This window comes from Mustela erminea, chromosome 18 (genome assembly GCF_009829155.1).
Source record: "Mustela erminea isolate mMusErm1 chromosome 18, mMusErm1.Pri, whole genome shotgun sequence".
In the NCBI taxonomy this organism is placed as follows: domain Eukaryota; kingdom Metazoa; phylum Chordata; class Mammalia; order Carnivora; family Mustelidae; genus Mustela; species Mustela erminea.
The window spans coordinates 42,458,206-42,485,914 of NC_045631.1; the positions used below are offsets into that span (position 1 = coordinate 42,458,206).

Here is a 27,709-nt window from a genome sequence, read left to right on the forward strand (position 1 = left end):
GAAGCAATTCAGGGAGTTTTGTGGGTGGAATGTTCTAAGGGCCATGAGTGACAGTGGCTTCCGTTCCAACAGCCAGCCCCCCATGACCAGAACATCACTGAAGATAGCAACCAGAAAGCATCCGGAGCCTGGCCCGAAGGCCAGGGGCTGTCTGATCAGGGGCAGGCATGCCAATGAGCCAGGGATGTCCCAGTGAGAACCAGCCTGGCCTGGTCAACATCCTCCAGGGCCTCCCATCCCCATTGGCCTTCCTGGGATGTATACTGTGGATGAGGATAAATAAGAACTAGAAGAGTTTCCAGAAAAGAGTGTGGGGGCAAGAGTAAGATTGGGAGATGCCTCCAGACTAGAGAAACCCATGGGGAAAGTGGTGTCCACACCTCTGCTTGGATAGCTTGCCTACTTGTGTCAGTCTCTTTTCTAGAAAAGGGGGTTGTGGGGTCAGGAAGAGAGGGGCTTCCTTTCCCAGGAGGAAGGCCAGGCCACTGACCCAGCCCTAGGGGAGGGCAAACCATGGCAAGAGGGTAATTGAGGGCACAGAGATTTGGGTCCAGCTCAACTTGAGAGCAGATAGAAATGCCAAGACACCACGGAAATCCTACGATTCCCTCGAGAACTGCCTACACCCCCAGGTTAACCAAGTGATGTGGAAAGGAACTGAGTTCTGGCAAAGGGACCTTCATACAAAGACTAAAAGCCATGGGAGCCACACTGTTGATTCAAGAATAGCAGCAGGATATGGTGAAATATCTCAGATGAAGAAGGGGTGAAGGCAGAGCTGGTTAAGACAGTTAAACTGATGCTTCTTTCCATTTTGTTTCTAAGGTCAGCAATTTAGTCTTTCTTTATCCTCTCAGCCCGGATAAATGCCCTGTTTTGACTTTCTTGTGTTTCCTTGTGTGAAAAAATTTGAACCATGATGGGTATAGATGCTCTCCTCTTGGCTCCCCCCAGCCTGCACCAAACAAATGCGGGGAGGAGCCAAGAATGCTTCTCTTGGCTGTTCTAGCTCTGCTTCTCCTCTTGCAAAAATGGGGAGAGGGGATGCATGCCCCCAGGCTGAGGTCTGTGTGAGGGGCTCTGCTACTGTGGCTCATCTGCTAACCAATAGGTGTGTGATGGGCTCCCCACTGGGGTCAGAGGGGATAATCTGAGCCACTCCGAAGGAGTGGGTACGCAGGGAGTGCTCAGGAAAAGCCCTGAGGCAGCCTCGTTGGAAGGCCTTCCCTGGGAACACACGCTTCCAGCCGCAAGAGAAAGAGTAACCAGACCCTGAGGAATAGCCCAGAGAGATCCAAGAGTCAGAGTAGCAAAGTTTTAGGGGAATCCTGGTGAGTGGTAAAGAACTCTGGGAATGTGGGTCTCTGGGGACTGTTGGACCTACAGACCCCACTTAAAGGACCTCAACCACCACACACACACACACACTATCCATGCAAGCTGGTCTTTTAGCGGCACCTGCTTCAGGTCCCCCCTCCAACACATGGCCCATGGCCGATGGTTGACCATGTTTGCTCCACTCAGGCTTTGTAGGCAGGTATCTGCAGCTTCTATATAATTCTTCCTCTTCCTCCCCACATCTGGACTCTGTGACTGGAAATCGATTATAAGGCTTTTATCCCAGACACCTGCCCATGGCATGTTCCTTATACTCCTTGGCCTTATGTCTGTGGGCCAGAATATGATGGGGGACTCCCCCTTTCTTAAAGATCCTCAAGGAAAGTGAAGTCTCAGTCTTTCCTGCTTCTCCCATTGAAATGGAGCCAGGATGATGAAGACCAACCCGGGTGAGGTAATTTCCATCTGTTGCCTCACAACAACCTTGAGAAGCAGATATTATTATCATTCCCATTTTACAGATGAGAATACTAAGCTTCAGAGGATTAAGTAACTTGCCACAAGTCATCTGGCTAATAAACAGGGGGCTGGGCTTGAACCCAAGCCTTTGTGGAATTATAGCTGACAGCTTTCTCCTATCCCACTGCACTTCCTCACTGCCTGGCAGGCCTGGTTAAAGAATTCAACAAGGTGATATTTGAGAAGTATTGTTGAACTTGGTACCTGATCCATGGTAAGTGACCCTCTAAGAGCAAAATCAACATGCAATGGACCAGAACAGAAATATGCACAGTTGCCTTAAAGCAAAGCCTCTTGACCTTGACTGTGTATTAAATCATTGGTGGAACTTGTAAAACTCTGCATACCAGGCTGTACCTCAGACCAATCACATCAGAGTCCCTGGGGGTGAGGCTCAGATATTAGCAGCTCTTATATTTCCCCATGGTGATTTTTTTTTAATTTTTTATTTATTTGACAGACAGAGATCACAAGTAGGCAGAGAGGCAGACAGAGACAGAAAGGGGGAAGTAGGCTCCCCACTGAGCAGAGAGCCCGATGTGGGGCTCGATCCCAGGACCCTGGGATCATGACCAGAGCCGAAGGCAGAGGCTTTAACCCACTGAGCCACCCAGGTGCTCCCTCACCATGGTGATTCTAACGTGTATCCAAGGTTGAGAAAACTCTGGGACAACAGTTCAGTTCCAAGCTTGCCAGAGGAATATTGATATACAAAGATCTACAAAGAATGTGTCTAAAATATATAAATAATATGTTCATCAGAAGGTGCAGTAGGGGCGCCTGGGGTGATCTCTGTCTGTCAAATAAATAAATAAAATCTTAAAAAAAAAAATAAGAAGGTGCAGGAAAGGAGCATTAGTGAATCGTCTAGAGCAGAGAAGCCAGCCCAAGCCTGGGCATGTGCAGCTCTGGAGGCACATTAGCCACTTGGTTGGAGGCATGAGACACTGTCAAATGTAGCCCATGATCAACTTCTGATTCTGATTCCCAGCTCCTTGAGCCAGCTTCCCATCACACCTTGGTCATGGAAGGAAAATGGGCAAGTCAATTATATCTCTTGTATACATGAACTAATTGATATTCTGTTAAAATTTTTTTTTGCTTTGACAGTTACCATAAATGAAGATTCACCTGCAATTGTTCTTTTGATGAATTTAGATCTTCCTGAAAGATGATCTCCCTGGGTGATCTGATGAATCTGGTTTCTGACTTAGGTCCCTCCCTTGGACTGTGGTGAATTCACCAAGAAACCATCATGGGGTGCCCTGGAGATATCAGCCAGACTCTCCTGCTACAACCCACCTAGACTTGCCTAGACTTCACATCTAACTTCCAGAGCAGAAACTCAGTGTGAGCAAATTCTCACCTTCCTTCCTTTCTCCTCCTACAGTTTTTCCTTGGCCAACTGAACTCCAGAGCTCCTTGGGGGCGCCTGGGTGGTTCAGTTGGTTAAGGATCTGACTCTTGATTTTGGCTCAGGTCGTGATATCAGCATTGTGAGATGGAGCCCCACATCAGGCTCCACACTGGATGGAATCTTAAGCTTGCTTAAGCTCTGCCTCTCCAGCCCAGCTTGTGTGTACCTGAGCTTTCTCTCTCTCCCGCTCTAAAAGAATAAAAGTGAAAATAAATCCTAAGAGCTCCTTACTCTCTGCCAGACATATGGGATCATTCATAAATCAGTTTCAGCACCCCCTGCCATCCTGATGTCCCACACTCTAAATGCTCCAACCATGTGGCCTTCCCCATTCCATTCCCATCCACTCGTGCCTCTGTACCCCCTCCTTCCTTACTCTGGTTCTTCCCTCTTCCTCCTCCCTTACTCCTTCCTGCATTTATTCATCCTCGAATAGCACTCCCTGAGCAAACCTAGTTGCTTTGTTCTCCCTGTTCCCTTGGTACTTTGGACAGAACCCTGCAAAGAGGTTCAGTGCTGAATTCTAGTTCACTGTCTCCATGTATTCTCCCTTTGCTCCCCATCTGAGACTGAGCTCTCTGGGGCAAGACCCATGTCCTGTTGGCCTCACTGGCCTGGTGCCTAGCATTATGGGTGACCCACAATGCCCATTATAGGTGCTTAAATACATCTTTGTTGAAATTTGAACAAACAATAACTATTGTTATAGTCAGGTAATTCTGTTTTATAAGAAGACATTTCATATCCAGTTTTTCCTTTTTGACTACCTCTGAAAGGAAGATCTAAGAAAGCCCCAGAATTTCAAGTGAAAAATCACCCAGGCCGTACAGGTTAGGCCAGGACATGGGGCCAAAGGGCGACACTGACGCGCTGAGCCTGAGCATTCCCTCTCCAGATGAGACCTGCACCGCTGGAACCATTACCCAGCAAAGGTCACAGAAAGAGGGGGAGATGGCACAGAAGGTTTCTGAGTAGGTGAACATTGGCAGATCTGAAATCAGTTCCCCACACTGGGCTTTTCCTGATACAGACAGGAGAGGTCCAGAGCCTGGGATGGACCCCAAGAAGCATGGGGTGGGAGAGTTAGAGGCAGAGGCTGAGTATTGGCCCCCCAAATGCTGTAGCACGGGGCATGCACATGGGAAAGGTGTTTGTGAGGCAACATCCCCAATGAGTTCACGTTTTCCTCATTCCACAACATGGCATAGTGTTCGTGGTGGGGTTTCTAGAGCTAGATTGCTGGCGTTTGGTTCTGGCAAATGTCACCCTTGGGGAATTTATTTAACTTCTTTGTAGCTCACTTTCCACACCTGTAAGATGGGGACAGTAATAAGATTTACCTTGGAATTTTTATGAGGATTCAATGAGATAATCCATGTAATTTTCCAAAACCAGTTCTTGACGTATAGTAAGTGCTCAATGAATACTAGCCAGTATTTCATAGTTCATTAACCAGCATCTACTGGGCACTTCTGCTACTTCATAAAAACCCGCCCTGGGGAAAAAAAACAAACAAACAAACCAAAAAACCAAAAACCAAATGAAACAAAAAAAAATCACCCTGAAACTTAATGACTTAAAACAGGAAATCATTTTATTTGTTATTTGTTCCATAGGTCAGCTATCGGGGCTGGGCTCAGATGGGAAGTTCTTCTGCCGGAATCACCCAGGATCACTCACACAGCCACAGATCTCTGGCAGTAGGACTGGAGCTGGATGGTGTCATTTGGTGTCACTCGCATGTCTGGTGGCTAGAGCTGGCCATCAGGTCACATGTTACAGTAGTGAGTCTCAGCAGACCAGCCTTGACTTTTCCCCTTTGTGGCCCAGCCCCAAAAGGATAGCCCTAGTGAACGGAGGCTTTCCGAGCCAAGGCTTGAGATCAAGCCCAGGGTCAAGGGATGGAGATGTAAACTTCACAAGTTGCTAGGAAGACAGGCAAAGTCACAGTGCAAAAGGACAGGGGGCCGCGTTGAGAGCTGTCACAGCCATCTACATAGGCTACCATGATAAACACTCAGAGTTCAGTTCTGAAAGCTGGAAGAAATGTTTTCATGGCCCCCAGGGCTCAGAACAGCAGGGAAAATGTTGAGACATAGGAAAAACAACTGTAATGCAAGGTTTGAACATGAGGAGTGCCCCAAGATCAGAACAGTGAAGTGCTAGGGGATTCAGGTCAGTTTATTCCTTTACAGTGAGGAGGGGTGAGCTTTAGTGGGTTGGAAAGGCTTTATTAGTTTGCCCCTGAACATGGTTAGAATCTGGACACGAAGGGGGTGGGGGTTAGGGAGAGGATGGTTGGGTTATGGACATTGGAGAAGGTATGTGCTACAGTGAGTGTTGTGAAGTATGTAAACCTGGAGATTCACAGACCTGTACTCCTGGGGCTAATAATATATGTTAATTAAAAAAAATAATCTGGACATGATGGGATGGGGAAAATTGTATTCCAGGTGAAGGGAAGAGCAAATTTAGGAAAACCAAGGTGTATCAGGGAAATCCAAACCCATCTAATATAGAACTAGAGTGAGGGATCCATGAAGGAGAGATTGGAAACATAAGGCTAGAAAGATCACCTGGGGTCTGATTGTGAGTAAACTTGAATTTGAACTTCATTCTGGAGGCATTGGGGAGCCTCTGGATATTTTTTAGGTGACCAGTGAGAAGAACTGTATTGTAAGAAGACTGTTTTGCCAGCAGTCTATTGGAGGACTTGGGCCGTCAGCGAGAAGGGGAGTAGGAGATCATTCGATAAGGGACTGACTAGCAGGTCTAGGCAGAGAGATTGACAAGGAGCAGCAAGAATAGAAAATATATGGTCAGAACCCAATGAGGCAGCATCGAGGATGACTCAAAGGTTGCCAGGCTCAGTGCCTAAAAGATGGAGGAAGAAGAGAGGTGTATACAAAGCAAGAACGTCCAGAGGAGGAACAGGTCTGGAAGGAACTCGTGGATTTGAGGAATGTGTGGGACACCCAAGTGGTGTCCAAGCCGTGTCCAACATCATGCCATGGGAGGAGGAAGAGGAGAGAGGAGAGGAGGGGAGAGCTTGCTGGAGCAACCCTGAACACAAGGAGGGCGAACCCTTCAAAACAGCTGTCAGAAGTGCCAGATGTGGCCAAAAGATCAAGGAAGAAGGATGAGAAAAGGCCAATCAGCAGATATGACAGTGAGAAGGTCATGCGGACTTCCCAGTAGAGCAGAGGAGACAGAAGTTGCACCGGGCTGAGGAGGGAGCAGCAGGCGTCCTGCTTTCTGGAATTCAAGGTTGGAGAGATCCCCTGAACTTCCGGGACTCCAGTGCCACCCTCCTTCCACTTCAGCCCTACTATAGTAAAGGAAATCTTTAAACTCCTAAAAATAGAGCAAACACTGTCTTTCCCTTTCATCCTAGAGGAGGGAGGCATGCAAGACTCTCCTTGCCTTTCTCCCTCTGTCTCCTGCCTGCTGGCTGGAGATCCAGCAGTGTCAGGACTCGTGTCCAGGGAGACAGGCGTTGGCGGGACAGACGGCTGTTTACTTCCTAGCAGAGCCCTGCCGTGTTTTCATAGCTCAGAATAGTTCCTTGGCCCTTTGCAGGCTTGGGGGTGGGGGTTGGGGGGCAGGGAAACCTCACTGTTTGTTTTCAGGACAATTCCAGGCCTCTTCCTCTTTCTCTGCATTGTGGTCCTCATTGGGGAATTCTCAGAGGGGGTAAGGTGTGGGCTCAAAGGGTCCAAGACTACTGATTTCCTAATTATCTCCCCCCAGCTGGGCTCCGGAAGAGGGAAGGGCTCATAACTGGCTGTGCAGCGTGGTGTTTTGGTTGGGACAAAAACTCTCCGGCCATTAAGGAAAGAGTTGATTAAAAGACTGCAGGGCAGAGCTGGGGGAGAAAGAGAGGGGGGAAGAGAAGGGGGAACTGCCCCCTCCTCCAGTCTCCGTCTGGGCTGGCTTCCAGCGTCTGTGCAGGGAGCTCCCCTCTACTGGAGACCCCCAGAGGGCTTCTTGGACCCCTTTTGCCTGGCAGCTCTGGGCTGCACACTGGTATCTGGAAGTTGCCCAGAGGTGGGAGGAAAAACCAGCTTCACTGAATATTCCTTTGAACTCTGAATTTTTACTTTTATATTATTTATTTTTTAAAAAGATTTTATTTTATTTATTTGACAGACAGAGATCACAAGTAGGCAGAGAGGCAGGCAGAGAGAGAGGAGGAAGCAGGCTCCCCGCTGAGCAGAGAGCCCCACATGGGGCTCGATCCCAGGACCCTGAGATCACGACCTGAGCCGAAGGCAGAGGCTTAACCCACTGAGCCACCCAGGCGCCCTGAACTCTGAATTTTTAAAAACTATGTGACTATGTTGCCTTTTTTTTTTTTTTAAGATTTTATTTATTTGTTAGAGAGAGAGCGCAAGCACAGGCAGACAGAGTGGCAGGCTAGAGGCAGAGGGAGAAGCAGGCTCCCTGCCGAGCAAGGAGCCCGATGTGGGACTCCATCCCAGGACGCTGGGATCATGACCTGAGTCAAAGGCAGCCGCTTAACCAATTGAGCCACCCAGGCGTCCTGCCTTTTTTTTTTTTTTTAAAGTAATCTCTATATCCAGTGTAGGGCTCAGATCCACCCCTGAGATCAAGAGCCCACCTCCCCACCAACTGAGCCTGCCAGGTGCTCCATAACTACAGGACTTTGGAAAATATTTTAACGAAGAAGATATGAACACATTTATCTTCTCCTTCTAGCAATAATGAATCATTGACTTCTGTTGGGTCATTAAAAGTCAGGAACCACGTCATGGGAACTCCTTTTCAAGGGAGCAACAAAGACTCGGGAATGTTAACACAGGACGAAGGGTGGCGGTCACCAAGTCTCCTCAAAACTGTTGACAAAAGTCAAACCCAGACGACTGTAGTGACTCAGCCAAGGTCACACAGCTCTTTCATCTTCCCTTGTAATCTTTTATTTTCCTGTTAAATCCTGGCGATAGCAGCGGGGGAGGGGTGGTCTTCGGGGTGCCCGCGGGAGGCCTGAGGGTGTCTCTAAGAATCTTCTAAGGGAAATCAAGACCCTCCTTCTGTCCCACACCCACCTCTACCACCACCACCACCACCACCACCCCGGGCAGACCCCACCTCACTCCACCTCCCACCGGGCTGAGCTCTGGCAGCAGCAGGACTTAGTTTCCCTTCTTGTTCCTCGGTCCCAATTCTTTCAAAGAATTTCAAAGAAGCCTTGAATTGAAGCAAGGAAGGGATGGCATCTTTAGCTTGAGTCACATTTCCTGTCTCACCTTGGATAGCCCCTCTTTGCCTCCGGGGTACAGACCAGAAGGAAGGGGAAAATGAGCTTTTTGCACACGGTTCCAACCACTATATTGGAGACTTACTTCCCGTGCCTCTGCCTCTGCAGTGTACCGTGGACAAAGTTTAACTCCTGGCAGGAAGGATGAAATTTGACAGCAAGAATGTGTCCTGAGGGCTCACATGATTTGGCATTGCCCAAGGGTTGACGTGGAGCAGGAGAACTGTCTACCATCTGGCGGGGAGGGGACTGGTTGACCATGTGTGGAAACAGGATATTCTCTGGAGGGAACAACAGCTTCTCCAGGGAGGACAGCAAGGAAGATGGGGGGGCGGGGGCAGGCAAAGGATGGCCGGTCCATGCTTCCTGTCAAAGTTCCCATCGTCCACCTGATGTTGGTAGAAGGCAGACTCTGGGGCGTAAGGAGAAGGTAGTGAGCAGGCAGCTGTTCACTGTTGACAGTGAAGCAAATGCCCTCTGGGGTTTTCCTGTGGACAAAATGTCCAGCCCATCCTGAGACATGAACCACGCTCCCCCCACCTGGTCAATAGATGCACAGTTCAAGGTCCTGAAGCTGAACTTTCTCACCACGCCAGCGATAAGTCAGCCATTTTCACCGGCTAACAATGATTAACCCAACTCTCCCTCCACCTGCTTTCCCCAATCTGTTTTTGTAAAAAATCAACAGGGGGGCGCCTGGGTGGCTCAGTGGGTTAAAGCCTCTGCCTTCAGCTCAGGTCATGATCCCAGGGTCCTGGGATCGAGCCCCGCATCGGGCTCTCTGCTCTGCAGGAAGCCTGCTTCACCCTCTCTCTCTGCCTGCCTCTCTACCTACTTGTGATCTCTGTCAAGTAAATAAATAAAATCTAAAAAAAAAAAAAAAAATCAACAGGGTCACTCATCAAAAAGGTGACAGTCGTCCATCCAGCCAGTGTCTACTGCTACTCCTGAGCACCTTACCCCCACTGATCACTAGGTAGGAAAAAAGAAAACAAAGCAAATAAAGAAATTAAAAAAAAAAAAGTAAAACTGTATCTTGTACAGTTTTAGCTGTCATCCTTTGGAGAAATCTACTCTGCTCAAAGCCCCAGATCCAAGCTGGGTTTTGCATGCCTGCTTTCGTGCGCAGACAAGACCCTCTCCAGGGATGACAGCGGAGCAAGGCAAGGCAGCTCCTTCAGCAGCACCCAGAGCCCCACCCAGAACAGAGGACGTGGCTGCAGGTGAAGTCAGAATTCCTTTTTGGTAAGAAATGCAATTTTTGGATGAGGTGTGCGGCAAATTCTGGCTCCTTTTCCTCCTCACTTTCCTGTCAGCAAATAAACTTGTTCGAGTGAGTGAGTCAAACTTGTTCTTGGAGAAGGAGGTGCCAGGACACTGGAACCAGCTGTGCTTACTTAATAACAGACCAGACTGTACTTTCTGGCCCCTTTCCTTAATGTTCCTTAATGTTCCTCCCAAACCAAGAGCCCCAAGCCTTTGAGTTTCTGTTTGTGGAGAAAGTACCCAAGGAGTGCCCAGCTAGTGTACCTGTCAAAAAAAAAAAGGGGGAGGCCTCTATAATTTTCCATTTTCATTGCTTCCCAGACTTCATCTCCCCAGAGGGCATTAGTAAGTCTTGAGTCATCTCCACTGAGGACAAAATAAAAAAGAAGTCATTTATATTTGGACAAATGGATTCAGCTTTAATTTAAAGTTCTGCTTTAAATTTATTTTATTATTTATTATTTTATTATTAAGTATAATTTAAAGGTCCACTTGACCTAACTGTCGAAGGCCTGGCCTCTCAACCCCACTCCATTGTCAAGGTCCCTGAGAACATGGGGGTTTAACGTTGAATCCTCAGGGAGTTGGGCGAGGCGCTTTGTTCAGGAAATGTTTGTTGAGTTAAACTGGAAAACTTCTTGAAGGGGAAGCTGACAGGATTTGGGGGAAATGGTGGAACCCTGCCTCTGGGAGACACTTCTCTAAGTGAGTGGATCCTCACCCAAATCTCTAGCAACTCACATGCTTTGTCCACAGTATTCACCTCAAATACCTTTGATTCACCTCAAATACAAGTCCTTTGAGGATCTGAGAAGTCTAATTTTCTCTCTTCAGCTTTCTAACAGACTCAGGTCCTTTGGGGCCTCATTCTTTTCTGCACACGATAAAAATTTGCTGGAGGCGGCAGGATGGAGCTGGAGGGTGGAAAGGTAAAGATGAGTAAATGGTCTCGTGATGTACACAGTTGTCCCAAGAGGGTCCCCCTCCCTGGAGGGCAGCCTGCCAGAAGGCTGCCCAGTATGCCCAGAACGGGTTATCAGCCCCATCATGTGTCTCTATCAACATGAGCCCTATCCCTGCGGTTCTTCCAGAAGATAGGGCTCTCCACTGGCTCCCCACCTACTGAGCACATGGTGGAGACCTAGACAGTGGCCTCGGGATATTTCGTCAAAGGATCTGCTCTGTTCACCCTCGACTCACCCCAGACCATAAAAGCTCCAGTTCCCAGGGATCACCACAATAGTTACTGAATACTTTTGAGGAGGGCTTATCTAGTAGAGGGAAGGGGCCATCTCTTTGGTCGGGGCCTCCTACCCGTGCTCTTGCTGTCCTGACAATGCAGAACACTGCCCCGCCCTCCACAACCCTGCCAACCACAAGCCTCACTGGCAGCACCCCCACCATTAGCCGCTCTCTAGCCTAGAAGTGGGGAGATGGGGTTGCTTGGACCAGCAGAGACAATGTGGTCAAGGGCATTTGGAATCAGCTTGAGTGGGTGGGAGCCCAGGGGAGGTGGGGGTGAGACTCCAGGTCATACCTCCTGGATGACATTGTAATCATTTCCAGCATGGAATGTTGTCAACCTTTGCTACCCACTCATTAGCTCTGAGTTTCTTTTCCTTGTCCCCAGTCCACTCCTTACAAGGCAATATGGACTTACCGATGGAAAATCCAAGCAGGTTTTGAAAAACTCTATTCCAACGAGCTCTGATCTTTGAAAATGTCAGTCTGTGACCTGATTCCACCCCCAGCTCCCTTCAGAGGTCTAGGTGACCCAGGTGTGTGAGGCTTTGGTCTCTGCATGGCTACAGGATGATTTCCCCTCTGCAGGAAAGCGGGCAACATTGTTTCTCATAACTTAGTTTCTGTTACTTCTATTTATTCCTTGTCCTTTATATATCTAGTCTCCAGGAAGTCCATTGCATGGACTTCCTGGAGACTAGATATATAGATATATATAAAATCTCCAAATACAAATGAAAGAAAGCGCAAACCCCTCAGGGAGATGCAAATTAAAACCATAATAAAATATCACCTTACATGGGTGCCTGGCTGGCTCAGTCAGAGGAGCATATGACTCTTGATCTCAGGGTTGTGAGATCAATCCCCGTGTTGGGTTTAGAGTTTACTTAATAAATAAATATTTTTAAAAATATATATCACTGTACACCTGTGAGAATGGCTAAAATCAAAAAGACAAGAAATAACAGGTGAAGAAGGATCTTTCATGAAATGTTGGTGAGAATGTGAATTAGTAGAATCACTGTGGAAAACAGTATGGAGTTTCCTCAAAAAATTAAAAATAGAAACATCAGGAGCATCTGGGTGGCTCAGTCGATTAAGCGTCTGCCTTTGGCTCAGGTCATGATTTTGTAGTCCTGGGGATGAGGCCCCATGGTAGGCTCCCTGCTTAGCAAGGAGTCTGCTTCTCCCTCTCCCTCTGCTGCTCCCCTGCTCACTCTCTCTCTCAAATCAATAAATAAAATCTTTTTAAAAATTAGAACTACTGTATTACGCAGTAATCCACTTCTGGGCATTTACCCAAAGAAAACAAAAACACTAGTTCGGAAAGATATATACATTCTTCTGTTTATTGCAGCGTTATTTACAATAGCCAAGATATGGAAGCAAACCAACCATCTATCCATAGATAAATGGATAAAGAATAGATGGTGTGTCCATATAGAGATAAGAATAGACATACACACACACACACACAGGAATATTACTCAACCATAAAAAAGGGTGAGGGTTTTGTCATTTGTGACAACACAGATGGACCCAGGAGGGATTATGTTGAGTGAAATAAGTCAGACTAAGAAAGACAAAGATCACACGATTTCACTTATATGTGGAATCTAAAACAAACAAACAAACAAAATGAATAAACACGAAAAGCAGAATCAAACCAATAAATACAGAGAATAAACTGATGGTTGCCAGAGGTAAAGAAGGGGGGAGGAGGGGCAAAATGGGGGAAGGAGAGTGGAAGATACAGGTTTCCAGACCTCATGGGATGAATAAGTCACCATGATGAAAGGTACAACGCAGGGAATAGTCAATGGTATTGAAACAGTGTTGCATGGTGACGTTGCATGGTGACAAGCATAGCACAATGTGTAGAGATGTCCAACTGCTATATTATACACCTGAAACTGATGCAACACATTCAAAAGCATTAAAAAAAAAAAATACGGAAGCCCTTTCCGGAGTCCCCAGTCACCAGCGTGCTGGTGTTTTTACGAAGAACTACATAGTCAGCACATTGTTTTTGCATGAACACACATTCATTCTACTGCTTGTTAAACTTGTCTGTTAAAACCCCAAAGGTCCCGACCTGAAGGACATTAAGTGAATTAATCAGTGCATTCAAAGATGATTATTTCCTGGCCGTAAGAGCTACCGAGACAACCCTGGGAAGAGGGTTTGAACTCCCAGACCAGGGGGCCCTTCAGAGATCCCTCTGCAGATAAAAGAGGCCCAGCAAGGTGATGATTCCCTGGATGATAGAACTTACCACATTATAAAAGGAATATTCTTAAAACGTGATAGCTAAAGCACCAAGACTTGTCTTTGTCTTCAAATAAGTGCACTTGCAGACAGGAAGTCTCTGCAAGAACCAGGGCAGTTGTAGACTCTGTCCTGGGTCCCTGGGCTGGCTTCGGAGCCAGAGGGCAGCCCTTGCTCTACCAAGCAGCATGCCAAAGTTAATAATTGGCCTGGCCGAGTACATGGCAGATCAGGCTGTTTTTGTGTGCCCGTTTTTCTATTTTACGTAAATCACCCTGGACATGTTTGCATCAACCTACCGGTGATGCACCTTTGATCAATAGATTTTAGACAAAAGTGGTTTTTGAGTCCAAAGATCAGGGCTGGGTTGACCTGCAGGGCAGATCCAGGGTGTATAAAAACAGGGGCAAGGCGCGGGCTGATAGAAGAGCAATCACCACCAATCCGTCATCGCAGCCAGGGCTCAGCTGAAGGCTGCCCGAGGCGTCAGGAGTGAGGATGGAGCAAGGAATGAATGCCCTTCATGACTTTGGGATCCAGTCAACGCACTACCTCCAGGTGAATTACCAAGACTCTCAGGATTGGTTCATCTTGGTGTCCATGATCGCAGACCTCAGGAATGCCTTCTATGTCCTCTTCCCCATCTGGTTCCATCTCCGTGAAGCTGTAGGCATCAAGCTCCTCTGGGTAGCGGTGATTGGAGACTGGCTCAACCTCGTCTTTAAGTGGTGAGTAAGAGCCAGACAGAGAGATCGGCAAAGGAAGAGGCTGGCACTCTCTCTGGAAATGTCTGTCCATTGGAAGTTGCCTTCTCCGTGCTATTCGGGAAGCCACGGGCTACTCCCCTCCCGACTTTGGATCATCCACTTAAAGAGGGAAGACAGAGAAAACCCTGTCCATGAGTTGAAGACACAGGCAAGGCTATTTCATGTGGATGGAAGGCAAGCTGTTCGACTTAGTGAAAAGGCTGACGTATAGCTTATAAGCGAAGAAGTACAGTTTTATTACTTTGAAGCAGGATTGGTAACATAAAGATAGATGGATGAAAGATGGTGTATGAAAACAGGAAACGTGTTGGTAACTTAAAAATCCATGGCATGGATGGGGCGCCTGGGTGGCTCAGAGGGTTAAAGCCTCTGCCTTCGGCTCAGATCATGATCCCAGAGTCCTGGGATCGAGCCCTGCATTGGGCTCCCTGCTCATCAGGGAACCTGCTTCCCCTCCTCTCTCTCTGCCTGCCTCTCTTCCCACTTGTGATCTCTGTCTGTCAAGTAAATAAATAAAATCTTTAAAAAAAAAATAATCCATTGGATAGAAAAATGAGAAGCAACCCAGAGAACTGGGCTCCAGCCCTTGTTCAGCCACCTACCAGCTTTACATCCTGGGCAAATCAAAGCCACTCTCTGAGTTTCTGTTTTATAATCTGTAAACTTAGGTTATCTCTGGGACCGTAATAATAATTCTAGTTAACATTTATTGAGCTTTTAATAGGTACTAGGCCATGTGCCAAGAACTTTGCTGTGGGGTTGTTGCTACAATATAACAGATGAAGAGACAGAGGCATTGAGATAAGTGACCACAACTCGATCAACATGGTGCATGGTGGTCAACGGGCAGAGGCAGCACTGAAGCCTAGGCAGGCTGATTTCAGAGGCAAGGTTCTTAAGAACTAGGTTATAGTCAATGCTGATGAACTGACTGTCTCAGGGGGCAGGTGGTAGTCCTAATTTTAGCATTTGTCAATTTTTCCATCTTTGGGGTCACTTTCAATCTACTGATGGGTCATGCTTGCAAAAATCCTACATCTTTTACAATGGTTGGCCAGTACCAGTTGACTCCAGCATGTGACTGGTTTGGCTTCTATTTCCACATCTAGAAAATAAAGAGCTTGGGACAGCTAAGACCTTTACCATCCCTAAACTATCTATGTCTACTGTCAAGTGATTCAGAAGATGCTTCTAGGTCTAATATTCTTTGGCCATAAACAATAAATGTTTTTTAGTATCCAAAAAAAATTTGTCATGGCGTTGAGAGGACCAACATGTATCAATTGATTCTGAAACCTCTGTTGAGAGGTTGAAGAACTAAATGCTGTCTGTAATATCCCTATTCAGCAGCATGACCCTAAAAAGTAAGCAGGTAAAGGGTTATTTTAAACATCTGATCTCAGTTGAAGGACCATGGATTTTCTCTTGAGTTGGCAGAGGTCAGATTAGTGGCTATCTCTGATGTCGGTGAAAAATCACTATTCAGGTCCTGGAGGGGCTGAACCTTGACACCTGTTTCCACAGTGAAAAGCATATCTAGTGCTTTATCTAGTACTTTTTATTTTTAAAGATTTATTTATTTATTTGACAGACAGAGATCACAAGTAGGCAGAGAGGCAGACAGAGAGAGAGGAGGAAGCAGGCTCCCTGCTGAGCCGAGAGCCCGATGTGGGGCTCGATCCCAGGACCCTGGGATCATGACCTGAGCCGAAAGCAGAGGCCTTAGCCCACTGAGCCACCCAGGCGCCCCTTATCTAGTACTTTTAAAACGGAAGTGGTTTGGAGCACCTGGGTGGCTCAGTGGGTTAAGTAAGCCTCTGCCTTTGGCTCAGGTCATGATCTCAGGGTCCTGGGATTGAGCCCCGAATCAGGCTCTCTGCTCATCGGGGAGCCTGCTTCCCCCTCTCTCTCTGCCTGCCTCTCTGTCTACTTGTGATCTCTCTCTCTTAAATAAATAAATAAATAAATAAACAAATAGCATGGAGGACATGGGGACTTAGAGTGGAGAAGGGAGTTGGGGAAATTGGAAGGGGAGGTGAACCATGAGAGACTATGGACTCTGAAAAACAATCTGAGGGTTTTGAAGGGACGGGGGGTGGGAGCTTGGGGTACCAGGTGGTGGGTATTATAGAGGGCACGGATTGCATGGAGCACGGGGTGTGGTGCAAAAATAATGAATACTGTTATGCTGGAAATAAAAATAATAATAATAATAATAATAATAATAATAATAAAGGGGAAGTGGTTTGTCTGGGCTGTACCCTCTTCCAAGGCAGAGAGAATACAAAGTAGTGCCTGAAGCTATCTCTGTCCTTACAGAGAGCAATTCTTATGGCAAGGAGGCCACATCTCCTGAGGGTGACTGTCCCTGGGGTCCAGGCACATTATCTGATGTCAGAGGAAACCCAAGACTCCCTGAGACCTGGCGGAAGAGCATAGGGACCTGGCAGGATTTGCAAGTCCAAGGTGCAAACTGTGGTTCTTTTTTTTTTTTTTTTTTAAGATTTTATTTACTTATTTATTTGACAGAGATCACAAGTAGGCAGAGAGAGTGGGAAGCGGGCTCCCCGCTGAGCAGAGAGCCCGATGCAGGGCTCGATTCCAGGACCCTGAGATCACAACCTGAGCCGAAGGCAGAGGCTTAACCCACTGAGCCACCCAGGCATCCCGCAAACTGTAGTTCTGTATGTGTCCTTCCTGGACCAATTCTTCCTGGGGTTTAAAAAAAGTCACAGAGCTTCCATTAATATGGATTTTTAGGATCTCGGGTTTATTTCTGTTTGAGTAAATACTACTTTTGAGTCGTTCCAAATTCAAACGTTATATAAAGGATGTACCAGGAAAAGTCTCCCTCCCCTACCACTCACCAGCCACCCCATTCCCCTTCTTGGAGGCAGCCAAAGCTAATAGTTTTCTGTTTCGGATCACATGAATCTTCTCACACTACTCCCTTTTCCCCAAGGTGTGGGCTTCAGGCAAAAGCGTTCCTTCAGTAACTCCAGATGCTGCTTCTGCTTTTTTATAGGATTCTGTTTGGACAGCGTCCATACTGGTGGGTCATGGACACAGATTACTACCGCAACACCTCTGTGCCGCTGATAAAGCAGTTTCCAGTCACCTGCGAGACTGGACCAGGTGAGAGTCCCCGCCCCGGTAGAGACAGAAGCTGGGTGGACCTTGCTCACTGTGGCCACCTCTCAGCAGTCAGTGTAGACGAAGCTGTCTTTGAGGGGACAGGAGGAGGACCGCTCCTTCAAGCTTTAGTCAGTCTTCAGTTGGGTACAACTCCATGTTAATTTAATTCAAGGAGGCCCCCTGAAGAGCACATCTCTGCTGATTTAGAAATCTGCCTAATGTTTCCAGAACCTGAATGGCTAGTCCAGAGAGGCAAGGGTATTCTTATAGGCAAAGGGCTCATGAGAGTAATGGCATTGTGGCCCTTCGTCCGGGGAGGGAAAGCAGGAGAAGGCTAAGCACCTGGCTTGTTCTTCCCCAAGGACCAGCCAAGTAGAGGTATCTTCCTGAACCGACTGTCCAATCCCACGCCATGTTTGTGTTTTGTTTTTTTTTTTAAGATTTTATTTATTCATTCGACAGAGATCACAAGTAGGCAGAAAGGCAGGCAGAAGAGAGAGAAGGAAGCAGGCTCCCCGCGGAGCAGAGAGCCCAATGCAGGGCTCCATCTCAGGACCCTGAGATCATGACCTGAGCTGAAGGCAGAGGCTTTAAGCCACTGAGCCACCCAGGCACCCCATGTTTGTGCTTTACTAGACACAACCAAACAGTTCTTATACAATCCAATGATAGATTAGATTTCCTTTTTTGGTGGGCAATGGACTATCCAACCACTTCACTCACCTTTAAGTCTTGGTGCCAGCATCCCTTCCTCAGGGACCCATCCCTAACTCCCAAACTAGGGCATGGCCCTTAGTTATTTCTTCTTGCAAACCCTTTGCTCACTTCAGAGCATATTCATTCACTTTATTTATTTATTTATTTATTTAAATTTTTTAAAATTTCATTTTATTTAAGTTTTATTTATTGAGCACCTACACCATGCCAGACATTGTTCTAAGTACTTGGAGTACCTTTAGTGAATAAAAGAGACAAAGATTGCTGTCCTTGTGCAGCTGAAGTTTGAATGGTGTGTGTGTGAGCGCGCGTGCACACGCACGCACACAATATACACAGTCATATTTTATGAGTAAAAGATAAAGGATTTTAGAAAAAGAGGAAGATGAATAAGAGGAGGAGGAGAGGAGGAAGAAGGAGCAAAGGAGGAGGAGGAGGGGGAGGAGGAAGAGAAAAGGAAAGGCAAGGCGTTATCTCTGGGATGCCCTGGCAAGCAGACTCAGATGTAGATTAGCATGCAGTTCATGTGTTGAATGTGGGAGGAACCCAGTTTGTCAGAAAGATGGAGCACAAGCAGGGGGCGCGACAGAGAGAGAGGGAGAAGCAGGCTCCCCACTGAGCAGGAGCCCCATGAGGGGCTCAATCCCAGGACCCTGGGATCATGACCTGAGCTGAAATCAGACGCTTAACTAATGGAGCCACCCAGGCGCCCCTAGATATTTGTTTGATAAATGACTAAAGGGATGAATGGGTGGATGGCAGGATTTGTGGATGGATGGATGAAAGGCTGGAAAGATGGGTGGTGGATGGACAGATAGTTGGATGGATAGTTGGACAGAAATATGGGCAGGTGGGTGGGTGGATGGATAGAGGGCATGCCCTAGCAGTGTCCCAGATGGAGACTTCTTTTTTTTTTTTTTAATTTATTTGTCAGAGAGAGAGAGAGCACAGGCAGACAGAGTGGCAGGCAGAGTCAGAAGGAGAAGCAGGCTCCCTACCGAGCAAGGAGCTGGATGTGGGACTCGATCCCAGGACGCCGGGATCATGACCTGAGCCGAAGGCAGCCGCTCAACGAACTGAGCCACCCAGGCGTCCCGAGACTTTTTTTTTTTAAGATTTTATTTATTTGACAGAGAGAGACATCGAGAGAGTGAACACTAAACAGGGGCAGAGGGAGAGTGAGAGGGAAAAGCAGATTTCCTACTGAACAGGGAGCCTGATGTGGGGCTCGATCCCAGGACCCTGGGATCATGACCTGAGCCAAAGGCAGACGCATAATGACAGAGGCCCCCAGGCGCCCCTAGGAGGAGACTTTTTACCTTTAGTTCATCCATTCCTCTCTTCCCTACCCTTTAGGGAGTCCCTCTGGTCATGCCATGGGCACAGCGGGTGTATACTATGTGATGGTCACATCCACCCTCGCTATCTTCCGGGGGAAGAAAAAACCAACCTACAGATTTCGGTAAGAACTCAGCACTGGGGACTGGCGCGGAGGGCAGGAGGTGACTGTCTCTGTGAATGGACACACCACTTGCTCTTCCCCACATTCCACACCACTGGCCCACCCCGCCTTGGGCTGGTAGTGAGCCGAGTGGTGGCATTTCTGCTGAGGGCAAGCATGAAGGTCACAGGATGTCAGGGCTGGAAGGGACCTACAAGCCCAACTCCTCCCTTTACAGATAAGGAAACAAGGCCCAACCCAGTAATGGGGACTTCTCAAGATCAGACAGCGTCCTACTGGCAGGGTTTAAATAAAAACCCACTTCTGCACCAACCAAAGAGTCGCCTTGTCCAGGTTGAAAAACAAAGGCACATAAGACATTCCTACTACAGAGCTCTGAGCACACAGCCACTGTGCAAATGGTTAATTATCACAGACGTAAAATAGGGGAGCTTAATGTTCACGGGTGCAAGCGTTCACCACGTGACACGGGCATCTCCGAGCTTTGGAGTACGGGCTTCGAATTTATAAAAATTCTTCGGACAGCGCCTCGGTTGGCCAGGCTCTGGCGTTCCTTCCAGGACTGTCCTTGCTAAGGGATGCGTACCCGGGTGCTGTTCTGACCGCCTCTCCTCTTGCAGGTGCTTGAACGTCGCTTTGTGGTTGGGATTCTGGGCCGTGCAGCTGAACGTCTGTCTGTCCCGGATCTACCTCGCCGCTCATTTTCCCCATCAGGTTGTTGCCGGAGTCCTGTCAGGTATCAGCTGCTCTGGCTTTCTCCCTTCCCGCCCCTCCTATCCCGTGTCTCCGCAGCTGGGACAAAATCCCAGCATGCCAGTCGTGCTCTGGGTGTCATCAGGGCTGTTAGCGTTTCAGCGGACTGAATGGGAAGGGTCTGGAAACTCTGCATTTCTACAGGAGTGCCCAGATCTACGCAATTCAAAGTGTTTCAGAAAAGTTGCAATACATCAAGTTCATTTACTCAATTGAATTAGCTGGAAATTTCCTTTTCATATTCTTTATCTCTTACTGATCTTCAGCTGAAACTGCCCCTGGTTCTGTTTTTGGGTTTTGTTTTGTTGTTTTGTTTTTTAAGATTTTATTTCTTTATTTAGAGTGGGGAAAGGGCAGAGGGAGAGGGGGAAAAAACCTCAAACAGACTCCGCACTGAGAATGAAGCCAGATATGGGGTTCAAGCTCAGGATCCTGAGATCATGACCTGAGTTGAAATCAAGACTGGGGTGCCTAACTGACTGAGCCACCCAGGCACCCTGGTCCTTAGTTTAGTTTTAAGGAAATCTACCAAATTTAACAAATGAACAGAGTCCTAGAAAAGCTCTTTATTTGGGTAAATCAACTTTCAAATCCACAGTTGGTCTTTCTTATAGGACCAGAGTTTTGAATACAGTTGATAACTGAACAACACAGGGGTTAGAAGCACTGACCCTCTATGCACTCGAAAATCCACATATACCTCTGAACCTATGAATAGCCTAGTGTATCGCCCTGGACCCGCAAGGACGACAAGAAGCCCCAGTTCAGATGTATCTTCTCCCTCTTTATTTCCGCAAGTCTACACACTTATATACATTTACAGGACCAATCAGCGAGCAGGGTACAGGAGGGAGCGAATCAGGCTGTGCACCTAAACGAACAACTTCGCTAGCAACCAATGCTGTTTACTTCCTCTTTGGGCGTTCCGCTTAGTCTCACGAGGCAATCCTAACCTGGCAACTAGCCAGGCACCATCTTTTAATGGCGGAGGCCGCCCTGGCCAGGGGCCTGCCTCCGACATAGTGTTAGCTGGAAGCCTTACCAATAACATAAACAGTCAATTAACACATATTTTGTATATTATTTGTATTATACCCTGTATTCTTATAATAAAGCAAGTGAGAGAAAGAAAATGTTATTCAGAAAATCATCAGGAGCAGGGGTACCTGAGTGCCTCAGTTAGTTAAGAGTCTGCCTCTGGCTCAGGTCCTGATCTCAGAGTCGTGGGATCGAGCCCCACGTGGGGGTCCCTGCTCAGCGGGGAGTGTGCTTCTCTCTTTGCCCCACTTCCTGCTCATGCTACCTGGCACTTTCTCTCTCAAATAAATACATAATATCTTAAAAAAAAAAAGAAGAAGAAAAAAGAAAATCAGCAGGAAGAGATAATACATTTACGGGGATCTACTGTGGTTATCAAAAAAAATCTGCGTATAAATAGACCCTCCTAGTTCAAACTCATGTTGTTCAAGGGTCAACTATACTTGTGTTGTCTTAGATCCCATTTTTAATTGGCTGAAAAGACTTAGGTTAAGCATAAGAAAGACTTTCTTTACATTGTGGGAGGTCCTGGAATAAATATAAGACCTGGAATATAAGAATAGAAGACCTTAAAGACATTGTAGAATTTCCCCCCTGGAGATGGGTGAGAGCAGAACACAGTAGCATTACAAGAAGAGTGTGGAGTCCAAGGGAGCTAAGGGTTTCACAACAACCACAGAAGTAAGGCAGCCTACTGGGTGCCCTGTTTGAGAAGGAGCCTGAAAGCCATGTTACATGAAAGACCTGAGAAGGTATAGGTTAGAGATAAGAATAATTGTCTTCAAATGCATTTTCTACAGAGGTTCTAGATTTACAACTTCACTCCTACAGAAATAACGGAGACCAACAGATGGGATGGGGGCGGCGGGGACACAAGGAAGATTTTTTGATAATTCATTCAAAGATGAAATGGGCTGCCCAAGTGGGAGTGAGCTCTCTACCCCTGTGGGTATTCAAGTAGAAACATGAGGGCCCCGACAGGAAGCACGAGTGCAGTGAGAGAATGTATGCGACATGCCTCTTCCGTCTTCCCATCCACCTACGTACGGGAATCAAGCAGGTGACACTCTAATCTGGCACCTGAGATTTAATGTCACAATGGCAGGATGGATGGTAGGTCATCCATGGCTCCGAACCCACCCCCCGCCGCCCCGACAGCTGAAGGGCTGGAGTCCTCCCTACTTCTCACAGCCATTCTTTCTCCCATGCAGGCATTGCTGTGGCTGAAACTTTCCGCCACATCCAGAGCATCTACAACGCCAGCCTCAAGAAGTACTTCCTCGTCACCTTCTTCTTGTTCGGCTTTGCCATTGGATTTTACCTGCTACTCAAGGGGCTCGGCGTAGACCTCCTGTGGACGCTAGAGAAAGCCAAGAGATGGTGCCAGCGGCCGGAATGGGTCCACATTGACACCACGCCCTTCGCCAGCCTCCTCAAGAACGTGGGGACCCTCTTCGGCCTGGGGCTGGCTCTCAACTCCAGCATGTACAGGGAGAGCTGCAAGGGAAAGCTCAGCAAATGGCTCCCATTCCGCCTCTGCTGCATCGTGGCCTCTCTTGTTCTCCTGCACCTCTTTGACTCTCTGAAGCCCCCGTCCCAAGTGGAGCTGATCTTCTACGTCCTGTCCTTCTGCAAGAGTGCGGCCGTGCCCCTGGCATCTGTCAGCCTCATCCCTTACTGCCTTGCCCGGGTCCTGGGCCAGCCGGACAAGAAGTCTTTGTAAGGGCCTCGGAGCCTGCAGAGTTCAAGTTCAACTACCTACCGACCAAGCCAACCCCTGAGGGAGGCTAGGGTCTTCTGCCAGCCCAGAGGCCAGAGGTGCTGGAGTCTGCCCGGCGACCCCTCCCTCCTTTGCAATTCTAATTGTATTGGGTGGGGTTTTTTTGGAAAGCAAATAAGGCCAGTTGAGAAAGCCTTATCTGTTAGGAGTTGGGTCCTTCTGGATTTTTCCCTGAAGACTTACTTGCTCTTCTTTGAAATAACACGAAAGTGAGACTTGCAGGTAGGGCCTGCTCGCCACCCAGGCTGGGGATCTCAACTGAGAATTTTCTACCTGTCCCCATCCTTACACAGAAAAGGGAAAGGAGAAAGGAGCAGTGGACTTGACAGAGAAAGAAGAATGATGGGTTAAGGAAGACTTTTTCATATCCTGCACATCTTGTAAATTATGTTATACAATATCTAAATGGCTTTGATTATATTTGAGTCTTTAGATAAGGCACTCTTAATAGTGGGGGACCAACTTAGAGTATAATTAATGGGTAATTAGTGGGGTGATTCTGCTTCTTATATTTTTCTGTTATATATCCAAGGTCTTTGCATTTACCGGGATTCCTGAATGGCCGCAGTAACCTTGATTTGTACTGGGTCAGAGCATTCAGATATAATCAATTTCTCCTCTATCACCCTAGATCTCCCTCCTTGTTAGCCCTGCTCTGCTTTCCCTAGAATTTTCCACTGGCTCCACATCCTGTCGGATACAGAGATGCCTAAAAGCAGCTCTGGGGCAGTGCTTGTGTATGGTTTAGTTAAACTCTGAAATCTTGGACAAAAAAGCGAGGAGAAGGCAGGAGAAGCAAGGAATCCTCTCCCCAGAAGGTCACTCCAATGTTACTTTTGATTCCTACAGGGTAAATATGACTCCTTTCTCTATCCCAAGACAACCAAAAGCACATTCTTAGAGGAAAAGCCAGCTTTCCTTTGCCTGTTCTTAAGTCTCAGCTGATTCGCAGAATATGTCTTAAAAAGAATGTTTAAGCCTATTTATTTGAGAGTCCTTGTTTTTACTACTAATTATACAGCTCACCATATATTACCATTCACACCAGCCATCCTGGTCATAACATCTTTGAAAAGGAAAATATATATGTGCAGTATTTTATTAAAACAACATTTTATTTAAGAACGAAGTCTTGCTGATTACTGTATTTTAGATGCAATTCGATCTGAAGGTTCTAATTCTGGCTCGGCTAAATTTCTAGCTCTTTTTCTATTTCCCTAAACAAATCATTTAGTCTCTGTGTACCTATATTTTCCCTTCGGAGAAAGAGAGTCTGGGGCTGGCCAGGAGTGCCCGTGGAGCTGGGGGGCCTACAAAGTGTCCACGGGGGCACAGATAGTGTGGAGGGCATTGAGGCAGGCGCAATATCATCGGCCAAGATTGCACATTAGTTACCAGACCACAACAGGTCAGCATGAGTGGCTCAAAGGGATCAAGCTGCAACTTAAAGACAAATACACAGGATCATTAACCAAACCAAGCAATCAGGGAATGTAAGTCACAGCAGCAGAAAAAGACCAGGTAGACTCTGGAATCCAGGAAGCTGGTATCAGCAAGGTTTGGGGTTATGGTTAAAGAAAGTCAAAACAGGGGCCCCTGGGTGTCTCAGTGGGTTAAAGCCTCTGCCTTCGGCTCAGGTCATCATCAGGGTCCTGGGATCAAGCCCCGCATCGGGCTCTCTGCTTTGCGGGCAGTCCGCTCCCCCCCGCTCCTTCTCTCTGCCTGCCTCTCTGCCTACTTGTGATCTCTGTCTGTCAAATAAATAAATAAAATCTTAAAAAAAGAAGGAAAGTCAAAGCAGAACGAGTCGTAGCAACACGGAAACCTCAAGGGAGTTCTTGAAGTTTTCTCCCCAAATGATTCATTTCATCCTGGGTGCGGGGACACCCCCTCCAAAGGCATAGCACTGGATCTAGGAAGACATCTGCTCACTTCCTTCAGAACTTTGGAAAGCGTGTCTTCAGGAAAGTAGAGTCCTCCTTCTGGATTTGGGTTCTTAAGGGGCCATGTAGCCCCTCGGAGACTCTACTGGCCTTCCAGACGGAGAAGGGAATGGTCTTGTTCTGTCTAAACTGAGCCCCATTGCTCCGGCCTGACCCCTGTCCTTGATGATTAATTTGTTCTCAGGGACCAGGTCCAGGTTCCTCGCAATAGGACTCTGGCAGAAAGTGAGTAGTTCCCCTGCCCTTGGCAGTTGGTAAGGTCTATGGGGACACAGAATAGATCAAATTTGCCGAGTACTGCTTCTATGCCAAGCTCTGTTCTCTGCATTTGATTTATTCATACAACTAATTCACTTAATTCTCCCAAGGTGGGGGCTGTAATTTATCCATAGACATTACATATGAATAATGAGAGGGGATAGGTATCTTGCCCAGAATGGGGAAGCCAGTTTAAGAACCAAGCAGCCTGGGGCACCTGGCTGGCTCAGTGGGTTAAAGCCTCTGCCTTTGGCTGGATCGTGATCCCAGAGTCCTGGGATCGAGCCCCGCATCCAGGCTCTCTGCTCAGCGGGGAGCCTGCTTCCACCTCTCTCTGCCTGCTTCTCTTCCTACTTGTGATTTCCGCCTGTCAAATAAATAAATAAAACCTTAAAAAAAAAAAAAAAAAAAAAGAACCAAGCAGCCTGATTCCTGAGTCCACATGCCCCCCCGTAGCCCCTCCCAGGGATGGATGCCAGTAATCCTGGCAGCTCTTTCCAGGGGCTCCGCCCGGTAGAGCATGCAACTCTGGATCTCAGCATCCTTAGTTCAAGCCCCACACTGGGTGTGGAGCACCTTAAAATTAAAAAATTAAAAAAAAAAAAAAAAAACACTGGCGGCTGTTTCAAACCATCCTTCAGATGCCAGATACAACTTTAAATTCAGCCCAGAGAGAATTTGTTTTCTTGTGGCTGAAGGAATTATAAAACTTTGAGTGATCCTCCCAGTGAGCTGGTCTTAGTTTCTAAGTAGGAAGACACCATATTTCAAAGGCAGTTTTATAAAATAACTGTTAGAACAGGGATAACCATATTAGTTTAACTTGAGCTCTTTCTTTCTTTCAAAAAAAAAGTTTAAAAGTCATGCTCAGACTATCTGGGTCAGAGAGGAAGTAACTTACTGTTTCTACAGTGAAGGTAAAATGAGAAGACAGAATTACTTACCACAAAGAACTGTGGGTACTGGGGCACCTGGGTGGCTCATTCAGTTAAGTATCTGCCTTTGGCTCAGGTCATGATTCTAGGGTGCTGGGATCGAGTCCCGTGTTGGGATTTTTTTTTTTAAGATTATTTATTTATTTATTTGACAGAGAGAGATCACAAGTAGGCAGAGAGGCAGGCAGAGAGAGAGAGGGAAGCAGGCCCCCTGCTGAGCAGAGAGCCCGATGCGGGACTCGATCCCAGGACCCTGAGATCATGACCTAAGCCGAAGGCAGCGGCTCAACCTACTGAGCCACCCAGGCGCCCCCCGTGTTGGGATTTTTGCTTAGCAGGGAGCCTGCTTCTCCCTCTGCCTGCTGCTCCCTCACAGACAGACTATAGGCTGAGGGGTTTTGTTTTTAACAATATTTATAATAGGTTTTAAAAAGGTATAACAACTTTATTGAGATATAATTCACAGATCATACAATTCACCCATTTTTTAAAGATTTTACTTATTTATTTGATACAGAGAATGAGCATAAGCAGGAGTGGCAGAGGGAGAGGGAGAAGCAGGCTCCCCACTGAGCAGGGAATCATACAATAGGTGACCTTTTGTGTCTGCTTGTTTCCCTTAGCATGATGTCTTCAAGGTTCATTGGTGTTGTAATAACATATATTAGTACTACATTCCTTTTTATGGCCAGATAATACTCCGCTGTATGGATATACTAAATGTTGTTTATGATATCTGGGTTGCCTCCACACTTTGGTTATTATGAATAATACTGCTATGAACGCTTGTGTACAAATTTTTGCATGGATGCATGATTTCCTTTCTCTTGGGTATGGACATAGGAGTGGGCCTACTGTATCATATGGTTACTCTGTGTTTGACCCTTCAAGGAAATGCCAGACTGTTTTCCCAAGGGTTTAGCAAGGACGAGTTTTACAGTGTTTTTCGTTCTGCCATCTCCTCTGACTGCCTGGAAGCATACCCTGTCCGATAGCTTTGTCTAATTCCTTACTTTGGAAGAGATTCGCAGCAGGATGGAAGAGGGGCTCAGGTTTCACAGGATGAACTGTCAGTGAGCTCCTGCTACTTTCATAAAGCCATGGCTTTATTCCATTGTTCCAAAGGGCATTCCAAGAGCACTTCATTGAAGACATGTCTGGATATTTGAAGTTCCAGCCCTTTTCAACTGACTGGCTGTAACCTGTCAAAATTTGTTGACCTGTTTTCTGAACAGCATTCCTTCAGCTGCTGAATTATCAATATGTATTGATTTCATTCCATAGTAAATGCCAAACTAGGACGGATGCATTTAAGGCTGGTATGTGTTAAATAAAACAAAATAGGACAACATCACTTGTACCCAAGGGTTTTTTAAGAGCCTCTTGAGAAAGGAAAACACACCGGCCAAATAGCCTTCAGATGACATTGTTAAGAAAAGAATGTACTTAGGGCGCTTGGGTGGCTCAGTGGGTTAAGCCTCTGCCTTCGGTTTGGGTCATGATCCCAGGGTCCTGGGATCAAGTCTCCCATCGGGAATCCCTGCTCAGTGGGAAGCCTGCTTCTCCCTCTCCTACTCCCCCTGCTTGTGTTCC

At 47.1% G+C, this 27,709-nt stretch overlaps 1 protein-coding gene across 2 annotated transcripts; it reads left to right on the top strand.

Annotated features, from left to right (window-relative positions):
* Positions 1-13,605: 13,605 nt before the first annotated feature.
* On the top strand, positions 13,606-24,638 carry G6PC (glucose-6-phosphatase catalytic subunit). Of its 2 annotated transcripts, none has more exons than XM_032322343.1 (5): positions 13,606-13,886; positions 17,121-17,230; positions 19,304-19,409; positions 20,030-20,145; positions 22,412-24,638. In XM_032322343.1, exons 1-5 carry the CDS (start codon positions 13,843-13,845, stop codon positions 22,921-22,923), a joined length of 888 nt encoding a protein of 295 aa, XP_032178234.1. In that variant the 5' UTR covers positions 13,606-13,842; the 3' UTR covers positions 22,924-24,638. The 2 variants fall into 2 exon arrangements, with proteins under 2 accessions (XP_032178234.1, XP_032178233.1); XM_032322342.1 differs by having other exon boundaries at positions 13,607-14,056; positions 22,412-24,637.
* The last annotated feature ends 3,071 nt before the right edge of the window (positions 24,639-27,709 follow it).

Excerpts from the sequence above, each read along its gene's own strand:
- G6PC (XM_032322342.1), top strand. The coding sequence starts at position 13,827 with ATGGAGCAAGGAATGAATGCCCTTCATGACTTTGGGATCCAGTCAACG. Across the intron at positions 14,057-17,120 it reads CTCAACCTCGTCTTTAAGTG|GATTCTGTTTGGACAGCGTC; the intron begins GTGAGTAAGAGC and ends GCTTTTTTATAG. Across the intron at positions 19,410-20,029 it reads AAACCAACCTACAGATTTCG|GTGCTTGAACGTCGCTTTGT; the intron begins GTAAGAACTCAG and ends CTCCTCTTGCAG.